At 44.4% G+C, this 24,734-nt stretch overlaps 1 protein-coding gene across 1 annotated transcript in view; it reads right to left on the bottom strand.

Moving 5' to 3' along the window:
• MTMR7 (myotubularin related protein 7) overlaps nucleotides 1-24,734 on the bottom strand; it is a 276,881-nt gene that overhangs the window by 57,309 nt on the left and 194,838 nt on the right. The window contains exons 12-13 of the mRNA XM_085642011.1: nucleotides 15,908-16,042; nucleotides 3,066-3,192 (exon numbers count right to left, since the gene is read on the bottom strand). Of these exons, the coding sequence (XP_085498137.1) occupies nucleotides 3,066-3,192; nucleotides 15,908-16,042 (262 nt within the window). The remainder of the gene's footprint in view (nucleotides 1-3,065; nucleotides 3,193-15,907; nucleotides 16,043-24,734) is intronic.

Raw genomic sequence — 24,734 nt, 5'->3', positions numbered from 1 at the left:
GTTAGAAGAATAGGGATCTGGAAACGCTGTGCGGCTCTTTCCAAGACATTATGAAAACCCCCGATATCCTCTGGAGGCGAATCAGCTTGAGTAGGCACCGGGGACGCTGGACAAGGGATAACAATCATCCCACTCATCATGGGTCGATTGAGAATCATGGAGTTCTCCCTCCTCTTGTTGCTCGTCATCCTCATATTCTGTGGAAGATGGAGGCGGTAGCATGACAGGCACAGACTGTGGAGGAAGAGGTGGAGGCTGCAGCCTGGACGGCGGAGAGACAACCAGAACAGGAGACGTAGCAGAAGTTGGAAATCTCTGCTTTTAGTCAGTAATCAGAAATTGGAGGTCAGAAACCAAAGACGCGGGTAGACAAACCATGGGAGGTTGGGGAGGATGGCTGTCATCAGGATAATATGGCTGGTCTTCTGGTTCTTATTCGTCATAGTGCGAACTTTCTTGGTATTTGACATGGAGTTCGGAAGCACTTGTGGCATCTCCGAACATACCACCATCGTCTGAATCTTCCGTCTTTTCCAAAAGGTGAGTCGGAGGTAACTGCTGGACCCTGCTAGGAGAAGTCAGGGCAGGTGTCAACGTGCGTTTTGTGATTTTGAAATGGACATGCGCACTCTCCACTTTGGACTCTGGCGTCGTCGATGAGCCCGTCATCGGTGTAGTCGTCGACGGTGAAGCACCAACTGGCACTATTGAAAGAAATGTCGATAAAGTTCCCGTCGACGGAGCCCTCATCGACAGTGTCGTCGTCGACAGAGCCGTCGTCGACGGGGTCGTCTTGTCAACGATGACTTTTTAATTTTTATCGTCGACGATACAGGTTTAGCAGCCGTCGACGAGGAAGTCGTCGTCGTCGACGTGGACGAGGCAGAAGATGCCAAAGAGGTGGAGATGGTCGTCATCGACGAAGTTAACCCCACAGCTGTAGATGGGGATTTTCTCACCGTCTACGCCACCGTCGACGAAGCCGTCGTCGACGAGGTGGAACCAGGCTTTTTAAAGGTATGTGGAACCTCCTGTGGAGAAACCTTTGATGGGAAAGCCTTAAGGGGAGCCTCTGAAGACTTTGTGTGCCTTCTTTTGAGGGGACTGCGACGAAGGTCCTGGAGAAGCAAATTTGGGCCTTTTCTGAGAGGATTTTGAAGATATAGAGCAGCCTTCACTCTCCTCAGAAGACAGGACTTGGTCTTTATCCTTAAGCCTCTGCAGCCAAATTAGAAGGCGTCCCTCCTGATCTTTAAGGGTCTTTGAAGAAAAGGTACGACATACCTTACAGTCCTTTGTGTGGTCCGGGTAAAGACAATAGAGGCAGTTTTTTATGTTGGTCATCAACATGAAGCCTCTTTTTACCACAGGAAGCACAGGGCCTAAAAAGGTCTTTCTTAGGAGTATCTGCCATGAATAGAGTGAGAACTCCACACAGAAGAAGGAATCCTGTAGAAAAAAAATCACTGGAAATCCAGAAAAACAAGGAAAACTGAGTAGAGCTCAGGGGAGACTCCCTTAGCATGACGTGCGGTAGAAAATCTGAGGGACTAGAGCTCCTTCCAGGTGGGTTCCAGAGGGTGGTGATAGCTGATTGGCTCTTCTCTAGAGTTTGGTCCTTTTTACAAAAGGACATGGAGTTGTTACTAATGTGAGGCCCTTGGCCTATTACTATATATGCCTGATGGGACATTACTTTATTTATGTACCGGGGACTCCCATCCAGACTACGGGGAATTATTCAGGCATGTGAATCTATTAAAGATACCCTAATACTGGATAACCTCATTTCCATTGCAGAATAAAGGTGTAATATACATGTGGACAAAAACCCAGCCTGTCTAATAGTGATATCTCATGTATAGTATCCTATGTAACAGGCAAATCCAGGTCCAACAATTCTTTGAGGTCCCTGTAATACTATCCTTCGGACATTAGCTGCAATACTGAGCAATCGCATCTCAGTTACATTACCTGGATGGAAACTTCCTTGAACAGAATAAATGTGGTCTAAATGTGCTGGCAATTGCAGTGCTTCTGTGCTCTTTACTCTTTTGCTCAGTTTGGGACACTCATTATTAGGAATGGCAGGGTTAAGGAAAAGTTATTTTATTAAAAGTGAGAGAACCGATATTTTGAAGCATTTCAGAAGTAACATTTTCTTCTCAGAGTGAAAGACATACATGCCTACAGGCTAGTTGAAGCTAAATACTCAAAATACTACCCTTTCGTAAAAAGAGAGTTCACATATAAATATATTAGTCTGCTACATCATCATACCATTATATTTTCGTGTCCTTTCTTAAAAGTGATGCCAAAAGTTCCAAAAGGCTTTCTACATGCACTGCATGCTTCAATTACTTCGATCAGCTGTGAAAACTCTAGAGACTCCTTGAACACTCTGGGTAATTAATTTAAAGTAGATCTCCAACTTTCAATTGTACGTAAAGGCCCTTGTGATGCTCATCATACTTTTCTTATTTCTTTCATGATTATCGGGTTTTCCATCTTATGTTTTTATCCCTACTTACTTGACTTAGCAATCTCAACCAGAAAACTAGTATTTGCCTTTCTACTTCACAGGTAGCTGAGGGCGCCCCTTCCGTGTGATAGCCAGGTCAAGGCAACATTTAAGTGTGCATTAAATTACTCCTTTTCAGATCTTTCAAGCAATGTTAGTCATCTGCACACACATCTGCAACGTGCAGTTCAATTGTTCCATAAACTAATTAGTTCTGAATTTTACAATTCTTTGATGATTCATCTCTTTCCTCCTCCTTTAATACATGTCAAATGTACTTCATTTTCAGTCAAGATTACAGTTGGGTATTACACACCCTCTACAGCAATGTAGCCGAAACAACACAAACAATTGAGTAAAAAACCTTTAACCATATGCACCTTGCCTGCCACACATCCATACTAGCATGTTAGATACACTGGTAGGGAGGGGTGACATCTAGCATATTTTGAAAATGGTACCTGGAAATAGGAAATAGTAAATAGTAGCAAGTGTTTACCCAATTATATATCCAATTTGATAAGAATGTCAAACACATTATTACCTCTTGCAAGGCCTCCGATTCTTCCTCTAGCTGCTGTGTTTCTTCTTTCACAGCCATAAGGAAATCGGTCACTGACTGGCGAGGATGCATCCCTTTTTCAAATCGATTATACATCCCTCTCCAAAATCTGCATATAAAAATACACAATGATAAACCTTGTTGGTCGAGTTCCCACTATAAGTAAAATAATATCCGTAGGCTACAAACACTTTCCCTTTCCCATGTCCACTTTCACTAGGACTACTATAAGCATAATAACTCATGCATATATCAAACTGATCAGTATGTAATTCACACCTCTGAGTACACTGTGGGACTGAACCATCCCTCGCTTCAGGATATGGCTATTCCCTGAAGGAGGCTTTCTTGATGTTAAAGGGAGGAGGATGGCCGCCTTCCAAAGAAGTAGCAAATTCTGTAGGCAGCGTAATAAAAGCCTTTCGCAAACTCCATACTTGTAAGCAGTGGCTGCAGCAGGAGAAGCAGAAGACATGTGTGTGATCTGTTCATTGATTACAGCATTGGATTTCTCAATTTCAATTTAAGATTTCTACAACAAAATTGGCCATTACCACAGCTGCACGCACTTTAATTTATTTTCTGTTTTTAAAAAACGTAATCCCTTATAAGAAGGAGTAGTGGTGTATGCGTAAGAGTCACTAAGTCACAGCCCAGACTAATGTGTATGATCAACTCTGCCTGAATTATTTACAAGTCAACCCTTCGGAACCTTCTAACCTCCAAAGATCCCAAGGCACAATCTTAAGGGCATGCCTATATTTCCTAATGGTATTTTCCCTTTTGCAGAGATGAAAATAAGCAAAAAGGATTTATTTTTGCCAAGCCTCATTTATCTTCTTATAACAGGTAGTTATGCAATGGCACAACATGTGGAATCAATCAATGTACATGGTGGCAGAGCATTCGGTTTATCTGTCAATGCAATTTTCTTTTCACAGGGGTCTTGATACCACCTGCAAAAGTTAGTTAAGCATTATGCACGGTCCTAGTTTCAAAGAAAAAGTTAATATTGCGTGACCTCAAGGGATGGGTCCTTTATTCGTAAGGCTGTCCGTGGACAAATCAGCTAAAAATTAAAAGAATAGTAATATGCACATTTCAATGTAGCACAGAAGCCAATTTCAAAAACCAGCACTAGGATTCTATTTACGATCTGCATTTTCCTACAAAATTCTCAATATGTCCTGTGACACTGAATTCAAAGAGTGCATTTGAGTTATCTTTCATTTAAAGCTTCAAAAACCCTTGTGTCTTGCTTTGTGCAAGAAAAAACTGCAGGACTAAGTAAGACTACCTCATATTTAAAATTATTCAAATATTTGACAAGCAATACATGTATGATTATTGTGTTTGTATATAGCAATTTTAATCTTCTCGATTTTATTTTGTTCTATTGAACGTTGCACAGGCAATGAGAATTCGATTTTGAGTGAGTAAAATATAAGGTCCACAAAAACATTGCTACCTATGAAGCATGTGAGATGCTCCCGATTGAGACAAGTGGATCCTTGGTCATCATGCCCAACTTTCATAGAATTGTTGCATCGTTCTCTAAGAGCTGCATACAAGGTTGAAACTTTCCATCAATAATAATTTCTAGTACAACCAAAGGTCATTGATGCGCTTATAATGCATAACAAAGATAACCTCTTGCCTTGACAAGTGTTATCATAATTCCAACTGAATTATTTTGTCGTTAGTTTATTGTACATGGTTGCAAAGTTAATTCCCAAAACAAATCAGTGTTATACACCATTTCTTCTGGAAAATGTGGATTATCTGTGCAAACAACAGAACGTTGCTGTACTGGCTTAGGACAGAGCTCTTGAGGCGGAAAGCCGAGAGCTAGGAACCCCTTCACTAAACTTAATTTTAAAACTGTATATTGTGTGAATACTTGTGTGCTTTTAAAACTTGCACTACTTGCTCACCTGGTGATTGCCTCGCCGCTCAGCTGAGCGAGGCGCTGAAGCAGGCAGCAGGCAACCGCCGTGACCTCCCGGGCTCCGCCCACCGAAATAGGCCACGCCCCCTTTTGCATATCTAGGCGCGCTCTGTTGACCAGCGCTGCTTAGGACAGAGCTCTTGAGGCGGAAAGCCGAGAGCTAGGAACCCCTTCACTAAACTTAATTTTAAAACTGTATATTGTGTGAATACTTGTGTGCTTTTAAAACTTGCACTACTTGCTCACCTGGTGATTGCCTCGCCGCTCAGCTGAGCGAGGCGCTGAAGCAGGCAGCAGCCAACCGCCGCGACCTCCCGGGCTCCGCCCACCGAAATAGGCCACGCCCCCTGTTGCATATCTAGGCGCGCTCTGTTGACCAGCGCTGCTTAGGACAGAGCTCTTGAGGCGGAAAGCCGAGAGCTAGGAACCCCTTCACTAAACTTAATTTTAAAACTGTATATTGTGTGAATACTTGTGTGCTTTTAAAACTTGCACTACTTGCTCACCTGGTGATTGCCTCGCCGCTCAGCTGAGCGAGGCGCTGAAGCAGGCAGCAGGCAACCGCCGCGACCTCCCGGGCTCCGCCCACCGAAATAGGCCACGCCCCCTTTTGCATATCTAGGCGCGCTCTGTTGACTAGCGCTGCTTACGACAGAGCTCTTGAGGCGGAAAGCCGAGAGCTAGGAACCCCTTCACTAAACTTAATTTTAAAACTGTATATTGTGTGAATACTTGTGTGCTTTTAAAACTTGCACTACTTGCTCACCTGGTGATTGCCTCGCCGCTCAGCTGAGCGAGGCGCTGAAGCAGGCAGCAGCCAACCGCCGCGACCTCCCGGGCTCCGCCCACCGAAATAGGCCATGCCCCCTTTTGCATATCTAGGCGCGCTCTGTTGACCAGCGCTGCTTAGGACAGAGCTCTTGAGGCGGAAAGCCGAGAGCTAGGAACCCCTTCACTAAACTTAATTTTAAAACTGTATATTGTGTGAATGCTTGTGTGCTTTTAAAACTTGCACTACTTGCTCACCTGGTGATTGCCTCGCCGCTCAGCTGAGCGAGGCGCTGAAGCAGGCAGCAGGCAACCGCCGCGACCTCCCGGGCTCCGCCCACCGAAATAGGCCACGCCCCTTCCCATTGATATTTAAGAATGTGCTGTTTCCGGAGGCGCAGCGGACGGGCGCAGCGGGCGCGCCGGCGGTGCGCCGAAGGCGCGCCAAAGGCAAGCCCGTCTGCGCCCGTCCGCGACCAGACGGGACCAGGGGCCACTAACCCTGGTTCTCCCACCCCCCAGGGCAGGACATATAGCTCGACAGCCTTACACAGCATAGGAAGAACTGTCGCTGTCCAGTGCACGCATATGTATGCTCCTACAGAGCTCCCTCCCCGCTGCCCGGACTGCAAACACCCCCTCCGCAACACCTCCCCGTTGGCCACAGCCCAGAAATACTGCATGTACGCGTTAAACTGTCGATCACTGCCAAAGCATTGTACACAAATCGCCATGCTGCTATAGGAACACAAGCCAGACGCGATCTTCTTAACAGAAACCTGGCTCTCGGCTCAATCAGAGCCTGATTTAGCCTCAGCCTTATCCGCTGGCTACCATATCTTCAAAGTAGACAGACCGGAAGGGAGAGGAGGAGGTCTGGCCATTATATTAAAGGACCAGTATCATTGCCGCACCACAGCAGAAACCATCCCTGGTTGCGAGAGTGTAGAATTCTGTATGGAGTTCCACGCGAATAGTTCATTCTCTGGCACTTTGATCTATCGCCCCCCCGAGCCTGCAAAATTATTCCATACATCTCTCCCAGAGATTATAGCGAAAAGAATTTTATCCTCTGCCAATCATACGGTTTTAGGGGACCTTAATCTCCATTTTAACTCCCCTTCAGACCACACTGCTAAGGAGCTAATAGATGACCTTGGAGCTCTTCAACTGGCCCAACTGGTCACAGCCCCGACCCACATAAAGGGCAATCTATTGGACCCTATTTTCAGTAACTGCATTGACTTAACTGTTGACCAACCCATTCCCCTCCCATGGTCGGACCACTTCTTGGTCCCGTTTACCTGGGTCACCCATAAAGCCCCCCAATTACCCCCTCAATCCACAACTAGGAGAAACTGGTCAAAACTCCCCGTGGAACCCTGGACGCATGATCTGGACTCCACCCGTCCGCCACCCTGCCCAGACCCCAACGTGGCCAACGGAAACTATGTAGGTTGGATTACGAACTCATTAGATATGATCCTCCCTCTTCGCAGATCGTCCTCAAAAAGAACGCAGAAATCAGCCCCTTGGTTCTCTGATTCGCTAAGAGAGCAAAAACGCCTCTGTAGGCAACGAGAGAGAGCCTGGCGATTAGACTTTCTCCCGGAAAAAAGGCATCCTACAAAGAGGCGATCAAAGCCTACAGAGAAGGGGTCAGGACGGCCCAGGCTACTTATTACTCTGACAAAATCCTGGAAGCTAAATCAAAGCCCAAGGAAATCTTCCACATAATAAAACAATGCACCAGCGTCACCACTGCCCCCCATCCGATCAAGACTCAAGATCAATGCAATGAGTTGGCGGAATTTTTCCATAACAAGGTGTTGAAAATCTACTCCACCTTCCCAACAATAGCCTCGACTTCGGATGCGACTGACCTACTCCTCCCGAGAACCCCCCTCCCCCCAGACCAGCCTGTTCTTGATCATTTTCCCCTTCTGGACCTTGACACCCTAGATAAAGTGGCACGCCAAGTTAAGTCGGACTCTCCACGTGACCCAGCGCCCCCAGAAGTCCTGATGCAGGCAGGTGAAGCCACCTTGCCTGTGATCCTGGAACTGCTAAACTCATCTATATCCGCATGCTCAGTTCCCACAGCCTGGAAGCAAGCAATGGTGCGGGCGCTGTTGAAAAAACCTAACCTGGACCCTGATGATCACTCCAGCTACCGCCCCATCTCACTCCTCCCTTGGGCTAGCAAGGTGTTGGAGAAATATATAAATGCCCAGTTGGTCCAGTTTCTAGAGAACCACTCCCTATTACATACGTCCCAGACAGGTTTCAGACCAAAGCATGGGACTGAAACCGCCTTATTAGCAGTCACCGAAGAATCTCGAAGGATACTGGATCAGGGAGGATCAGTGGCAGTGATCCTCCTTGATCTAAGTGCCGCCTTCGATACGGTCAGCTATGCCACCTTGCTGAACCGTCTCTATAACATCGGAGTCTCGGGTGATGCACTAAGGTGGTTCGACTCTTTCCTGTCTGACAGATCTTTTCAGATCTTCGACGGCGATACAATGTCACCCAGTAAGCCTCTCAGCTGCGGAGTACCGCAGGGCTCTTCACTGAGCCCTGTGCTATTTAATGTATACATGAAACCACTGGCTGGGGTAGTCGAACCGTACGGCATTAAAATCGTGTCGTACGCCGACGACACTCAGCTAGTGGTTTCATTGGCGCAAGAGAGCAGCAGGCAATCCCCGGTAGGTCTGTTGAAATGTTTAGAGGACGTGAAGGAGTGGATGACCAACTCCTCCCTCAAGTTGAACGGAGAAAAAACAGAGCTCATGCTCCTAGGCCCAGCATCGCCAGTACCTTTCACCTCCTTGTGGCCCTGCGGTCTGGGTGCTCCCCCCACCCGCAAGGAAAGTGTCAAGAGCCTGGGAGTATGGTTAGACAAAAGGCTCTCCTTCTCCACCCAGGCCACCAAGCTGTCCGCCACCTGTTTTGGCCTACTTAGAGTCCTGAGGAAGGTCCTTCCACTTCTGCCTCTAGAGGCCAAAAAGGTGGCAGTACAAGGCCTCATCCAGTCCCGCCTGGACTCAAACAATGCTCTATACGTAGGGGCCCCTGAGATGACCCTTAGGAAGCTGCAAGTGGTACAAAACTGCGCCGTACGTACCCTACTCCAGATTCCGCGAACCCAGTCAGCTAGACCTGGACTAAAAAGCCTGCACTGGTTGCCAGTGAGGCTAAGAGTGACATTTAAGGCGCTGTGTATTGCGCATCGGGCTTTTTGGAAGACGGGATCAGCAATAAATAACAATCTTGTCATCCCCTACCACCCAAATAGGAACCTTCGATCCACGGATGCTTTCCTGGCAGTTGTTCCTAGAGTGAAAAGAGCCAGGACCGGGGGTAGGCTGTTCTCGCTGAACACCGCCAAGCTCTGGAATGCTCTCCCCCTCTCTCTTCGCTCCAACCCCGACTTGCTCGCATTCCGGAAAAAGCTGAAAACATTACTGTTCGCCAAATCTCTCTAATCCTAATCTCCCTGTTCCGTCACATCTCTGCTTCTACTCAGCGCTTGGACGCCCGTGGGCAGCAACCGCGCTTAACAAATCCATTTCCTTTCCTTCCTTCCTTTCCTGTACTGCAAGCAATCAAGGAGCTAGGACATGCTCAAAAGCCTGGCTTCTGTTGACCATGTCATCATTCACTATCTCAGACAATTGATTCAGGACAGCAACGTAAGCAGTTTATCATACAAGCAGGCCTTGCATGTTGCAGGGTTCAGTATGCCAGTGTGCACAGTGGAAAGACCTTGATCATTTGCGATGCAAACAAATCAGGATGTGGTTGGGAAGGTAGATCTAACTGAATGTTGGTGCAATTTTACTCATTTTTGTGTGGCAGTGTAGACACAGTTGGGTCCAAACTGGGGTGGTGTGGTGAGCAAAAGAATGATGGATTAAAACCTGATCCTTGTGACTGGGGGTGTATGTTTGCATTGTCCAGCATTCCGTCCATCAATTGTTTCTTTTGCAGTGTAGACAACCATCCACATTGTAAACACCAACCAATGTCTATCTAAGAACCTAGAGAATATCATGACTGAAAATGGCCTTTAGTAAAGAATGCGTTTCATGAGCTCAGATTAGAAGTTCTATCAGAAAGACATACATTTTACTACTTGGTACATTTGCTGATCAGTTTTATGTCTGTACCCCAAAAAATGCTAAACTGAAATGTGATAATCAATGTTGGAATGTGGTGGTCTGGAAGACACACTGATATGTAAGAAGCTCTATGCTGTTCACCTCATGAACTGCTGAAATGTCTTTACCGAAATGCCTGCAGTCAGTGAAACTTGATTACCGTTCTAATACATATTAACCTAAGCAGATGAGCGAGACAGTCTTGCTTTAAAAAACTGAAAGTCCTTGAGGATAATTTTTTTTTATCAAACACAACAAGCATCAGTGAAGGAAGCAGTTTTACTGTCTCTTACTATGATGGACTTCTAGATCATGAATGTCAGATGCTGGTCTATAGTTGTGCCAGCAAAAACATGCTGTAGAGTCGCAGTAATCACAGACACCTTGCAAGCCCAGAAGGTACTATTACCCAAGAAGGAGCATCCATGGTCTTTATTTCCCTGGCATTGTTTCTGCAGCAGAGCTTTACACCCGCCACCAGCCGTACTGCATGATAGTATCAGGAAGTATAGAGCAACAAAAATGTATTGCTTTGGTTTATGCCCGGTTTGAGGATGAGGCCATTGTAAGAATCACTTCTAGACTTATAGATCTGTCCCAACAGTATAAGAAAGCCTTATGGTTCCCTTACCTTGGTTCTGAACGAACCTGGTTCCTCTTCCTCCTCACATCCATACTTTGTCTCAAGACTTTAACACTGAGCATGCGTGAACATACGCTCTTAATCAAGACACCCGCATACACAGAAGGAAGAACAGTGCTAAATCGGCAGAGCACTCAAATACACACAAGGGATCTAAGCTAATAAGCGGAGCTTTCATATACATATTAAAGGTGCCACACTGTACAGAGGTATTTATTTTTGTTTGATGTGGTGTTCTGGGGTTCATGTTTGTTTCATTTCACTTGTGAGGGCAGCTGGGATCATAGGTTTTATTACATGGTCAAAATTGAGCAAAGGGTGTAATTCTATTTTCCGGAGACCACTGCCTTTTTGCCCTAAAATAAAAATCATGACAGTGAGTTCTTCCATCCTTACACATGAACCAAGACCAATCTTTCTTGGTTACTTGGCAGTCTGTATTTTCCTGTTACGTGTTTCTACTTTATGAACTGATTGGAGTTAGGGTTCGTTTCAACACAACTGATGTTATCCATCTTGTGTTTCACTCTATGGTTCTTGTTCTCCACTTTTATATTCCAGTGCTGGTCATATGCAAGCTACCCAAGCTACTAGTAAATTTTTCTTTCTACTTTTTTAATAGGTGTGGTACTTACAAGTCTAAAGATATATAATTGATTTTCTAATTCCACTCTAGTTGCTACAACTTGAGGATTCAGTTCCAGCCTAGGAACTCCAGTTCAGCTTCTTCACACCTTAAGATGCCATTGTGAGAACAAGCCCAGTCCAAGGTACTAGCACCCCGTAGCATTTTTATGTTCCGTTTTTTCCCCAACTATGTTCATAGTACTACTTTCTAGGAAACATTCTACACTTACTGTTAACTTCTATAAGTGGATATCTTTTTTCAAGAATCTATAAATGCCCTACTATGTTACAAAAGAGTGGGCTTTGGCTTATCCATATTCATCGATCCCCTGATTCTCTTTGTGCCAAGCTCATCACTGAGTCAGAACCAGCAATTATTGGAGAAGAAGTCTTACCCTAAAGGTTGGCTGCCTCAATCATCTTCCATCCCTTATTGATCTCCAGGAACTGACCGACAACTCAAAACCTTTAAGGCAGTTGAGCTCCCACAAAGCTAACGAGGAGGAAATGGCTCCTTCCCTGTCATAATTGCCAAATTATCAGTCTTCTACTGGCAGCCATCCACAGTTCATAGGCCATGCTCACAAGTGCAAAATACACACAATTGATGGACAGAATGCAGAACAAATCAAAGCATTCAGCCCAGTCAAGAATTCTGGGTTAAATCCATCATTCTTTTGCTCACCATGCCACCCCAGTTTAGATCTGCCCATATTAAATTCAATTCAAAATTCTTTATTTTGGTTCAATTAAATTAAAACCATAAAAGATTCACTGGAATCAAGTTATCCACGTTGGATTGAAACTTCTTCAGCTCAAGTCTAAAAACACAGGACATCAGGAAAAGTACTCTCCTGCATTCCTAAAGGGAGAAACAGAGTAAGGCATTCTAACATTGCCATGATGCCCAAAGATTCTAACAAAGTTTAAAAAGAGACAAAGCTGCCTTTTATCATGCCTCTTTTTCAGGTTTATGCTTTTCTGGAACTCTAAGCTCCTGACATGCATACAAGGGATACTAAACTGGTAATCCATATGGGAATTGTGCACCTAGTATCCTTGAAGATATCACAAATCACTGGGAAATCGTAGGACAGTCACATGATTTCTTCAAGGAGCCCTTTGCTCCAGCACAACCAGGTGTGAAAGTTGATCTGCAAGGACAAGCTAATATGTCGATCAAAATGTGCATCCTTTTTCCAGCATCTATTGAGATGTGCTCTTACTATAGGAAGATCTGGCAACATGAGTTAATGCTTGTAGGAGGATTAACAATTTAGATGAGCTATTTTATTCAAGGTGTAAGTATTTGTAAGTCGCTGCAGTAGGCATTCAGCTACTGGTCTGCTATCTGTTAAGAAGGATTAGACAATGTATTTCTCCAGTTCCCATATGCAGTACTCCCTGGGACATCTGGATGGTCTTACAGGTATCCTTGAACTTGCTGGGTAATAGAAAGATTTCTCTTAAAACGCTTCCGGGTAAGCTGACCATGCGGTCTTGTATAGATTCCTGTAATAGAGTTTTAGATATGAGGGTATTCAACTTTACAGCCAGGGCTTTCATGATAGAAGCAAAGAGTTATTGAAGGAAAGTATCACATAACCATATGACTTAAGTGTATTATATTTTACTATTTATTCAGTACTAGAAGAAGATTTGCTTAAATAAGTGGTTGAAAAATGTTCTCATAGCAACCACAATATGAAGTGTCTATGCAACATCTCAAAAGTAAGTGTTTTGGTTTGCTTATGTTGGCGTTTAATGGTCTGCAAGAGGCAGCTAAATAAAGAGGCAGAGTTTGGTCAAAAGTGATAGTTTAAAGGGGAACTAACCAGAGACTGGATAATGGGTCAAGCTAAGCACCATATCTTTGGCCTAGGTATTTGGGATATGTAGTCTAAATTAATATTTATTGTTGAGAAGCATAGTACTAGCATATGTGCATTTAAAGGAATTGCAACTATAATTCAAGTTGCTTTACAGAACATTGATTTTGAATAAATATTGGTCATTTTCTAGGAGGCACACCTGAAGTGGCTTTTCCTGTGGAACCTGGCATTCAGCACTTAAGGTTGTATGCTCCCAATTTGTACTGCAATTTATTCTGCAAAGGTCACTCAGGGACTAGTACGTTTCCTCAAGGAGGAAGAGGATTTCTCTTTCCTATAACTAGATACAACTAGGTATGTATTTAACCCACACTTCTTTTATACCTTATGGCAATTTCACTGAAGGGAACGTTACACAGTGCAGAGACGTGTCAGAACGGCACAGCAACTGTATTAGAGTACCACAATCTTAATAATCTTAAGAAACTCATTATATTTGCATGAACCACTCCTACAGAACACCCTATACATTTCATGGATGCAGAAAAATCTGCATACTTGGGCAAACCTTTATATGTGTATTCAACATTTCAAGATGCAAAGACATATCACTTCTGCATGTGAAATCTCAATGGTTTACGCCACTAATTGCTATTTTAACAAAAACAGGGCCAACTACCGCCGGCGCCTTAGACTCAGTGTGCAGTGTATATGAATTTATCCAACAACATAAATCACATTTTTCACTTTTTTAATAAAGTTTCCACTTTACATTGTTGTTTAAATATGTAGGTGATTGAACCTATTGCTAATACAAAGACTAATCCTTTCCTTGTGAACCTAAGACCATTAACTTCAAGAAAATGTCAATAATGTGTAATAGTTGATCCACCGTTGGTTCCAATCAGAATTGTAATACCCAAAGCATTTCAGGACCAAAGTCCTATCTTCAGGGGCCACTCTATACAAAGAAAATAATAAATAGTACAAGTAGGGTCTTACCACAGCATTACTTTCAAATTTCCAATTTGTGTAAAAATACATGTAACATACTTGATGTGATGGTACCCCCAACCTCCTCAACATTTATGACATGAAACAAGCTTTATAGTGCCATTTGAGACAAACACATAGTGACTAGAAACAATACTGGTGGGTGCACAGGGTTCAATGAGAAAAACATATTAGCCCCAATGATCAACTCAAGGTGAGAAACACAATAAAGGTGAAAAACATGCTAAATGCACCACCAGCCTCATGTGGGCCTACTAGGTTATAAACTGCATTAAGCCCAAAACAAACAAAGAAGAAAAACGTGCAGAATCCAAATTCACAACCAGCTCCGCATACACATGCTAAGTTGAAAACTGCATAAAGCCCAACGCATTACTCACGAGTTCAAACTGTGTTGTTATAACTCCTAATTTCCGCGGATGCAGACTACCAAAGCAGGCTGTTTAGCAAAGGCGATATGTGAAAACCACAGTAAGTGGAAATGCTGCATGAGGATTAGACAATGGACTTAGTCCATGACTAATGCCCACCTCTGAAGGTAGCTGCTGGCACTTGCCCTACCTCTTGCCAGCACACAGATTTAGAGTAACCCTGGGCGCTACTTTGCGAAGCTACGCAAAGTGCAGTTCGCACTACGCAAGCTACGCGTACCACTTCGCGAACTGCGTAGTACCTTGTTCGCACTGTGCCAGATGCCGTTTTCAATGATTGCACAGTGCAGACAAGCAACCGGCACTGTGCAATCATTGAAAATGGCATCTTGCACAGTGCGAGCTGTAGTGTTCTGCTGCTCGAGTAGATTTCTACTCGAGCGGCAGCTTTCTCAACGCGAACTGGTAGTTTCTCATCGCGAGCGGTCGCGAGCATACGCGTCAACTCGCAATGAGAAACCTGACCTCCTCGCGTTGAGAATCTCGCCGGGAGGTTTATTTTCCATGCTCGTGATCGCCAACTTGATGTTGCTGATCGCGAACAAGGAAAAAGTCTCGGCGGGATGTCATTTTGCTTGCTCGCGGTCGCCAACTTGACGTTGAGGACCGCGAGCAAGCAAAAAATGACCGCAGCAGTATGCAACACTACACTACGCGTGTTCGCACTGTGCTACGTGCAATTCGCGTAGTGCGAAGTAGCGTGAACTTCGCAAACTACGCGAGCGTAGCGTAGTGCTTTGCCCAGGCTTAATTTAGAGGAGCCGGAACCTCGGACTCGAAAAGACCGGTACCACTACCTGCCCTTAAAAAATGAAACGAAATTTTTTTTTTTTTTTTAAATGCCTCCCATTTTCCTTTAAAGGAAAACGGGCGACATTTAAAAAAAAAACAACTGCTTTATTTAAAAGCAGTCCCAGACCTGGTCGTCTGCTGAGCCCAGCAGGCCACGATACCTCGGAGGGCCAGTTATTCCCAATGGGCTTACAAATTGTGAGAGGCTCATTGATATTAATAAGCCTCGCACTTTGCGGACCCATTGGGAATCGTAAACAGTGTTAAACACACTGTTGAACATGGCAAATTGCACCTCGCAAATTGCGACTCACAAATGAGTCGCAATTTGCGAGACACAATTTTGCTGTTCGTACATCTGGCTCTTAGTCTGTATTAGGAAAGTACCCCTTAGCAATGACAGTCAAAGTGTTAACTGCCCTCATAATATGTTCAAACCTCCAAGTGCTACTCTGTGAAGCTTAATTTTAGACACTTGCAAGCCAATAGACAGGAAATTAAAAATATTATGAACACCAAATCATTCTAATAAAACAGAAGTCATGGATCCAATGATGGTGGGAACAAAATAGAGTTAAAATTACCAATAGGCTACAAACATACTTGAAATTGCACGGAGCAGTGTTCGGACGCAGGGTGCCTTGGGTCTGACTGTGATCTGGTCTGTAGAGAGGATTCATATAGTCCACACGATTTTTCCACAGGTGATCCCAAAGAGAGAACGTTCTTTCGGTAATTCTGGCACAAAGAAAAATAAAAAAATTAAAGATGTATATCATAGTCCTGGGCAAAGTGACACGTATTTGCTTAATGGCTGATTTGTATTTCTTTTATTCTGCCGAACAGACTTCTTTTTTATTTATTCTCTATACTGTTTTCATTCAATTATGCTAAACGAATGAATTTTCATCAGTTTGCCATTTCAGCCATACCGCCTCTTTAACAACATTCATTTGTGATATTAAAATCCAAATTTTGATTGACTAATTCATCCAAATACAGAGGTCATTCGGTATCACAAAGTGGCCAATATCCATGCCTACACTTTTTCGAGGCACCGATAAACTTTTTTTTAAAGTAAAATACTATCACTGAGGTTTTTTTTTTTAGACTATATAGAGAACTACTAACTGATCTTCACAATATTTTTGGTAAATACATGGCTGGAAGAAGAGCCCTTTGGTTTGAGTTTTTCTATGGATCAACTGAATACACAACTTGGGTGGCTACCTGGTCATTCTAATATTATGCAATATAATACCTGCTTGCAGGCGATGTCTAAGTCTCATTAATGTAATCTTACAAACTATGGACTAAGCTGCAGACTTATGTGACCAAGTGTATGGTTATGATTGTCACATGGCAAAGGAGGAGGTGTAACAGCTCGAGGGGATTACAGTTGTGTCGCTTCTTTAGATGGCCAATTTTAAGAGTTTTAGGTTCTATATCATAGACAGTGCATCACAACAGCTCAGTTCTTGTTCATTTGTTTCACCTATGTTCTTCCAACTTGACTTTAACTTAGCCTTAACTAAGGTCTTTTTCCAGCCAATTTCAGAAGATTTAAAAAAAAAAAAAAATTACCACATCCCTGTTCTACTATAATCAAGTGCTTATTACATTTGCCTGTGCACAGATGGCACTCGTATAGAGCATGGGCTTTGACAAAACCTCCAGCTGTATGCAGAGAGCGCTATGCACAGCATGTAGTATTCGTAAATGATTTGTACACAAACCAAATGCACGGACTCCACTGCACCATGCCTTTAGCCAGATGCAGGGGCAGTGTCCATAAGGCGTTGCCCATTCTCCAAGATGCCAAATCTTCTGTGCAGGCACTGGGCACAGGCCATGTCTGTCATCAAGGCCTTGCACCCATCGTATGGGCCATTGAAACCAATGCAGATGACTTTCTTAGCAACGCTAGGCACCCACTCCACCAAAAGCAAGTGCGAGCAATTAGAAACAAAGTGGCGCACCAGCAAAGAAACAGGGGATATCACATCACATTCAAGGCAGCGCTCAACTAGTACCAACGTCTCCTGAAAGAAATAAATAAGAAAGCACTAGCAGACCACATGGAAGCCAGCACAAATCGAAGCAAGGAGCTCTTTACTATCGTGAAGGAGTTCTCCAACCCCGCAACCACCAAGAACGACATCATCACCTCACAAGAACTCTGACACCCTGGTGGACTTCTTCCACAACAAGATCTCAGTCATCTACAAAAACTTCAAATCCCAACTCCGCCGCAGACAGCTTCAAACTGCTTACACCCACAAACACTATTCAGAACACCTGCTCACCCACTGGGATCCTCTCATACCCAAGCCATAATCTCCATCATGAGCTCTGTGCATTCAAGCGGACCCATGGACCCCTGTCCCCACCACATCTTCAACCTCAGGAGCAAGATCTTTGGCGACAAGCTCAAAAAGTCCTGAACATCTCAATCACCTCGCCCTCCTTCCCAGAAGATTGGAAAAACGCTGAAGTAAGGCACCTCCTGAAGAAAGCATCAGCCAATCCAGGAGAACCGAAGAACTACCGGTCCATCTTCATGCTCTCCTTTCCACCGAAGGTGCTTGAGAAGGCAATCAACCAGCAACTCACCAAACACAACAACCTTCTGGCCTCCACTCGCAATCTGGATTCTAAGCCAACCACAGAGACAGCCCTGATTGCAGCCACCGACGACATCGGGCCCTCCTAGACCACAGTGAAACGGCAGTCCTCATCTTCCTGGACCTGTCAGCCACTTTCAACACCTCCTCCAATCACATCTTGATCACCAGACTCCACCACATCGGAATTCAGGGAGATCCCCTCAAATGGATCGTCCCTTACCTTATCGGAAGAACCCAGATAATCTGTCTATCATGGTACATCTCAAAACCCAAAGAAGACCATCTGTGGAATCCCCCCAAGGATCGTCCCTCAGCCCCAACCTCTTCCACACATACATGACCCCCCTGGCTGACACCGTCAGATTGCACTGATTCAACATCATCTCCTATGCCGATGACACCCAGCCCATCCTATCACTGTCAGAAGACCCCTCCACCACCACAGCCAACTTCCACAGATGTATGATGAACGTCACCAACAGGATGAAGGACAACTGTCTCAAGCTCAACACAGACATGAAAGGCATCCTCATCTTTGGAAGCAACACCACCACGGAACGACACATGGTGGCCTGCTGAACTCCACCAAACCCCTGCCCCAACAGACCACGCATGCAACCTCAGCATTTTTTATTTATTCTGTGTTTTCTATAACTATTTACAGTTAGATCGCAATAAAAGTTTAGATGATTCCCCATTTTTTTGTCTTGAACAGCAAGCTATCCATAAAGAAACATGAAAACACGGTCTCATCCACTGGCTTCCACACCCTGCACATGCTCAGCAACATCTTCAGGTTGCCCCCTGTACCTGTGAACACCAGAAAGACCGTCACACAGGCCCTCATCACCAGCAGACTGGACTATGGGAACACATTCTACGTAGGAATCATTGCATTCCTCATGAAGAGACTACCGACAATACAAAACTCAGCTGCAAGACTCATCCTCAACCTCCCCAGACAGACCCACATCTCACCCATCTCAAGAAGCTACACTGACTCCACAATCAGAAGAGATGCCAGTTCAAGATGTTGACCCAGGCATATAAAGCCCTACACAACGAAGGGCCGGAGTACATGACCTTCCACCAAAAAAACAGACACCTAGGATCTGCCTCCTTCAATGCAGGCCCCCCCCCCCCCATCCCCCCAGGATCCACCGGCCTGCAGCGGAGGGCGCTTTTTCTCACACCTGAGAGCCATATGTATGTATGTCGCCAGTAGGTAGTTACTTTTACGACTTTTTTCATAGCAAACGTGTTTTTGACTTGCCTATATCTTTGCCATCGTTTGACGAATCTTCACAAAAGTTTCCAAAAAAGTGTCATAGTGGGTCTTGTTGTGCATGTAAAATTTCAGGGTGATCTGTCAAGTGGGGGCCAAGAAAAAGTGAGGGGGTGAAAAGAAGGGCATTTCCCAAGTTAATTCCTATAGGAACTTTAGACACGACAACAGCCCAAACCGCTGGACGAAATTAACCCAAATTTGGCAGGAACGTAAATTTTGGTTCGCAGATCACGCTTTCAGTAATCCGTTTAGTAGTTGTTGAGAAATTTAAGGAAAACCAGATAAGCATATCTGCAATCGTGGCTAATTCATGACGATTTTGAGATTAATTGCGAATAAGCATGCCAATAGGAATGCTGTGACTGGCTGACCAAAACCTGAGCAGAGAGTTGAGGCTGCCATTTTATCTCATTAGAGCAGTCCCCGGGGCTCAAACCAAATGGTAGAAAGTGGCATAAGGGTTCAGATTGCATGTGCCCTGACCTAATGAAAGGAATATAGGGGTGTATTAGGAACCCCTTAATAGGGAAAGGTGAGGAAAAAAAGATTTTTTCCCCACCCGCAATATTTCCGAATTCGCCACGACCATCAGCGTGTAACATCATGACAAATCACGACAAATTTGTGCATATCACTGAAAAAAGTAAAAAAACATAATATATGCTTATATACCCACCCTCAGTTGCACTCAACCACTCAGAGATGGAGGCGCCCACTGTCAGAGCCAGTGAGAGACTTAAGCACCCACTCACAGACCTACTCAGACTCATGCACCCACTCAGGGTTAAGCACCCACTCACAGACCCAGACACTCATGTAACCACTTACAGACACACTCCGAGACTCACTCACCCAGTCATAGACCTCCTCAGAGACTCATGCACCCACTCATACATCCACTCAGAATCCTGCACTCACTCACCAACTCAGAGACACTCATGCAACTACTCACACCCCCAATCAGACACTCATGCACCCACTCACAGGATCATTCATTGACCCACTCAGACACACACACCCATTTACAGACCCACTCAAACACTTGCATAGCCAAACACAGTTGCACTCAGACATTTACTCATATACCACTCATACATTTTTTCACTCTGTTACACATATACACACATAGACACTCAACCAATCACCCATGCATGCACAGATGCACCCATGTATTCACCCATACACACACTGATGCACTCAACCTCCCATGCACGCACTGGTACACTCATCAGTCACTCAGACACCACTAATACACTCACTCAGACACCCATACACACACTCCTACAATCACCTATACACCACTCATATACACACTCATGCATCTAGTCAATCACCCAAATATCCCTCATGCACTCATCTAATTACTGATACACCATACACCAGTCCTACACTTAGTCACTCACCCATACCTGCACTAATGTACTCATCCATACACACACTTGTGTCCTCACTAATATATATACCACTCATACAACTACTCACACACTCACACATTCATTTCTACACCAGCCCTTCTTACATATACACAAACATACATCTTATCTATTGTTTAACCATGAAAGGTAATTCTAAAGAGAACCTTTTTTCTTCTTTTTTTCTGGAACAGTTTTTGTGTTTTATTTAGTTATTTATCCTATTGTATTTTTTGTGCTTTTAAAAAAAAAATGTCAACTAGAACAAAAAAACCAATATCTTCATGAAGTTAAAAAACTGTAACAATTAGTGGAATGGAATGGAATGGGAATGGAATGGAAGTACATTTATAGAGCGCGAATTGCTGCCCGGGGGCGTCCAAGCGCTTGAAGATAATAGAAAGGAACCTAATAAAAGTGGCTGAGAGGGACTTAGTAGGGAAGGTTGAAAAGGAAAGTTTTTAGCTTCTTTCGGAATGACGAAAGGTTGGAGTTGGCTCTGAGATGCAGAGGGAGAGCATTCCAGGACTTAACTGCATTATAGGTGAACGTCCTGCCGCCTGACCTGGGTCTTTTTTATTCTAAGGGGTGTCGCTAGGAAGGTTTGACTGGAGCGAAGGTTTCTGGTGGGTATATAATGGGTGACTAGATCGCGGGTGATCATAGGGCCCGTGTCCCAAAAGGCCTGATGAGCAATACACATGGCTTTAAATCGGATTCTTTGACGAATTGGCAACCAGTGAAGTTTAGCCAACCCGGCCCTCACAGATTGACTGCGAGGAAGTTCGAGTAGTAGACGGGCCGCGCAGTTCTGCACTATCTGAAGTCTGCGTAGGGTGTAGTCTGGGGCGCCGAGGTATAACACATTGTTAAAATCTAAGCGGGACTGTATCAGACCCTGTGTAAACTACCTGCTTGGCTTCCATTGGAAGGAGAGGCAGGATCTTCTTAAGCATTTTGAGGAGGCCAAAGTAGGTTGCCGAAAGTTTAGTGGCTTGGGTTTTAAATGAAAGGGAACTGTCCAGCCATACCCTAAGGCTCTTGATGTTGTCTTTAGGTGCTGGGGGGGGGCCTAGATCGGAGGGCCACAGGGAGTTGAAAAAAAGGGGGTCGGAGGGGCCCAGGAGCATCAGCTCCGTTTTGTCCCCATTCAATTTAAGAGATGATGAGGACATCCAGTTTTTTACTTCTTTTAGACAGTCTCTAAGTCCGCCTGACGTGGGAGGGTTGGCTCCCTGTGCCAGTGAGACCACCAGCTGCGTGTCGTCCGCGTAGGAGATGATCTTAATCCCAAAAGGGCGGACGACATCGGCCAGTGGCCTCATATAGATGTTGAAAAGAGCGGGACTTAGAGAGGAGCCCTGAGGGACTCCGCACCTCAATGGTCTGCTGGTGGACACGGCCTCACCGTCAAAAACTCGGAAGGATCTGTCCTCCAGGAAGGTTTTGAACCATAGCCAAGCTTTGTTCTTAATTCCGATGCTGGACAGACGATGCAGCAAGGTGTCATGGCTGACCGTGTCGAAGGCTGCCCTGAGGTCGAGGAGGATCACTGCCACTGATCCTCCCTGATCCATGATTTTTCTGGATTCCTCCGTGACCATGAGGAGGGCGGTCTCAGTCCCGTGTTTGGGTCTAAAGCCCGTCTGGGTGGCATCTAACAATTGGGCATTTTCTAAGAAATTTACCAGATGGCAATTAATGTATTTTTCTAAGATATTGCTCAACCATTAATTAAAATATCTTTATATATGTGTATTAGACTTAAAAAAAAAACAGCAAATTTGCGATTAAACAGATCAATGTAAATTACATATTACAATAGCAGATGATGTCTCGAAGGACGGCATCATTGCGAAAATGGCAAAAAGAACTTTAAAAATATTTTCCCCAAAATTACCTACATAAATACTAGTTTAAACATTATATTTGTAAACTGGTGATGTGAAGCATTATTTCAAACATCAGTATATATGTTTTTTACACTTTTAAAAAAACATGGCAAATTCACGTTTAACCACATCACCGCAATACTTGTAACGTGACAGTTCACAACTACTTCGCAAATAATGAAAACACTAAACAAATAATCATCGAACCACTAAGAAAATCTCCTCATTAAATAAGTTTGCATCATTCCACCTTTGCAAACAAAATGTTACAATAAAGAGAAGATATAGTTAGGAACCAGAAGTGTACACTCTTATTGGATAAAGGAACAGGTAAAGTTCCAATCTGGCCCAGCCACTCACAAAGCTACTGGCACACAGATACATAGACACTCTCAAACATCTATTCGACCCCTGTCACATCCACCCACAGATCCACACAGCGACACACACACCCATACACTCACTTCCACACTTACGTGCAGAGCCATATACCACTCACACATCCAGACAAATACTTATGCACCCACTCACAGACTCATAGCACCATTAACAGACCCACAAATGCTATCACACATCCAATCACAGACTCTCACACACCCACAGCACCACTCTCAGACCCACACAGGCACTCACACACCCACTGACAAACCCACATACCCACTCACACACCAACACCCCCACACCTACAACAACACTCACAGACCCATAGAGCCACTCACACGCCCACTCTAAAATATTACAGTTAGGAAATAAAATGTACAAAAAAAAATTGAAATTCACTGAAAAATACAAAGGTTACAGGGACGTTATAGTTAGGCTCAGATTGGCCAGTTGTAAACCATTGAAATTCAGCAATTACAGTTACCTGAGCTAACTATAACTTACGTCCCCACAATGCACTTCTTCTTATGACCTCACGTATTACATCACTGATGACAGTCTGTGAGATCACTGATGACCGCACAAATTACATCCCTGATGGCATCATCCAGCGAGTGTGTTTGGTAAAAGTTTCTGAGACTTAAAGGTATATACCAAACTACTGTGTCAGTTAAATTAATATTCTTTTTGCACTACTGAGTGATACTGTTTAACATATGTTATCTGAGCGACTGTGTGACTATCAGTTTGGGAGTGGGTGTGTGGGTGGCTATATGGGTGTGTAAGTCAGTGAATAAGGTTCTGTGGGTGAATAAGTGTGTGTGTGGCTGTATGGGTGGGTAAGTGACTGTAAGAGTGGCTGTATGGGTGACTGAGGGGCTGTGTGAGTAGCTCTATGGGTGTGTGTGTTAATGGGTGTATGGGTGACGAAGTGTCTATGCGAATGGCTCTAGGGCAATTAGCACAACTGCGGAATATAGAATTTGCCAGGTTAGTCACATATTCCTACCAACGATCTACAGATTTGAGTCTCATTCCCCGTGTTTTTCCCAGTCATCAATGATCTCAAAGAACTATTTTTCCACAAAAACATATATTCCTTCTCAGCTAAGTTTCCTTCAATAACTATACTGCGTGCAGCTACCTCATTATCTTGTAGTGACACTTTCTCCAACTACGATTCCTCTGATTTATATAGGCAAGTCACTCAGATCTCATCCATACTACAAATACCATGATTCTTTCAGTGACATACTGTCAACTTTGTCTGTGCGCAGATGGCACCACTGCCCATACAACTGAGCCACACCCCTCGTGACTCTGCTGAAGTATTGGCCAACTGCCCTTGTGCTGCTCAGATAATATACTCCAGCGTGACTCATACATAAAACTCCCCCACAATTAAAAGAAGATAAAATTACTTAATATCCTCATAACCAAAAATCTGTGCAAGAGATGTCAAGTTGCCCTGAGTTTTGTTTGAGGCACTCTCCCAGCCTTTCTTTTGTCTTGAAATACCTGGAGATCCAAACAGATCTTGGGTAAAGCAGGGGTGCAACGAGTAGAGCAGGAGTGGGCGAACATTTCACAGCTGACCTGGCACTCCTGAGCTCTTTGCATTCTGACGTCCAAGTGGCAGTACCAGTGGTGCTTCACTGCAACACTGTTCTACTGCACGTCTCTCTCTCACTCACCCATGTGCTGTCTCCTTCCTGGCCCTCCCAAAGTGTCCTTTGCCGCAGTGCTCCTGGTGTGCCTCGTTGACTCCACAACCCATGCATGGTACAGTAGCACTGGGCGAGAGCTTGGTGCTGATCCTGTGTAGCTGGA

The sequence above is a fragment of the Triturus cristatus genome, chromosome 2_2, assembly GCF_964204655.1.
Source record: "Triturus cristatus chromosome 2_2, aTriCri1.1, whole genome shotgun sequence".
Lineage (NCBI taxonomy): Eukaryota > Metazoa > Chordata > Amphibia > Caudata > Salamandridae > Triturus > Triturus cristatus.
The sequence above is the reverse complement of the archived record's forward strand: the minus strand, read 5'-3'. Positions and strand labels throughout refer to the sequence as shown.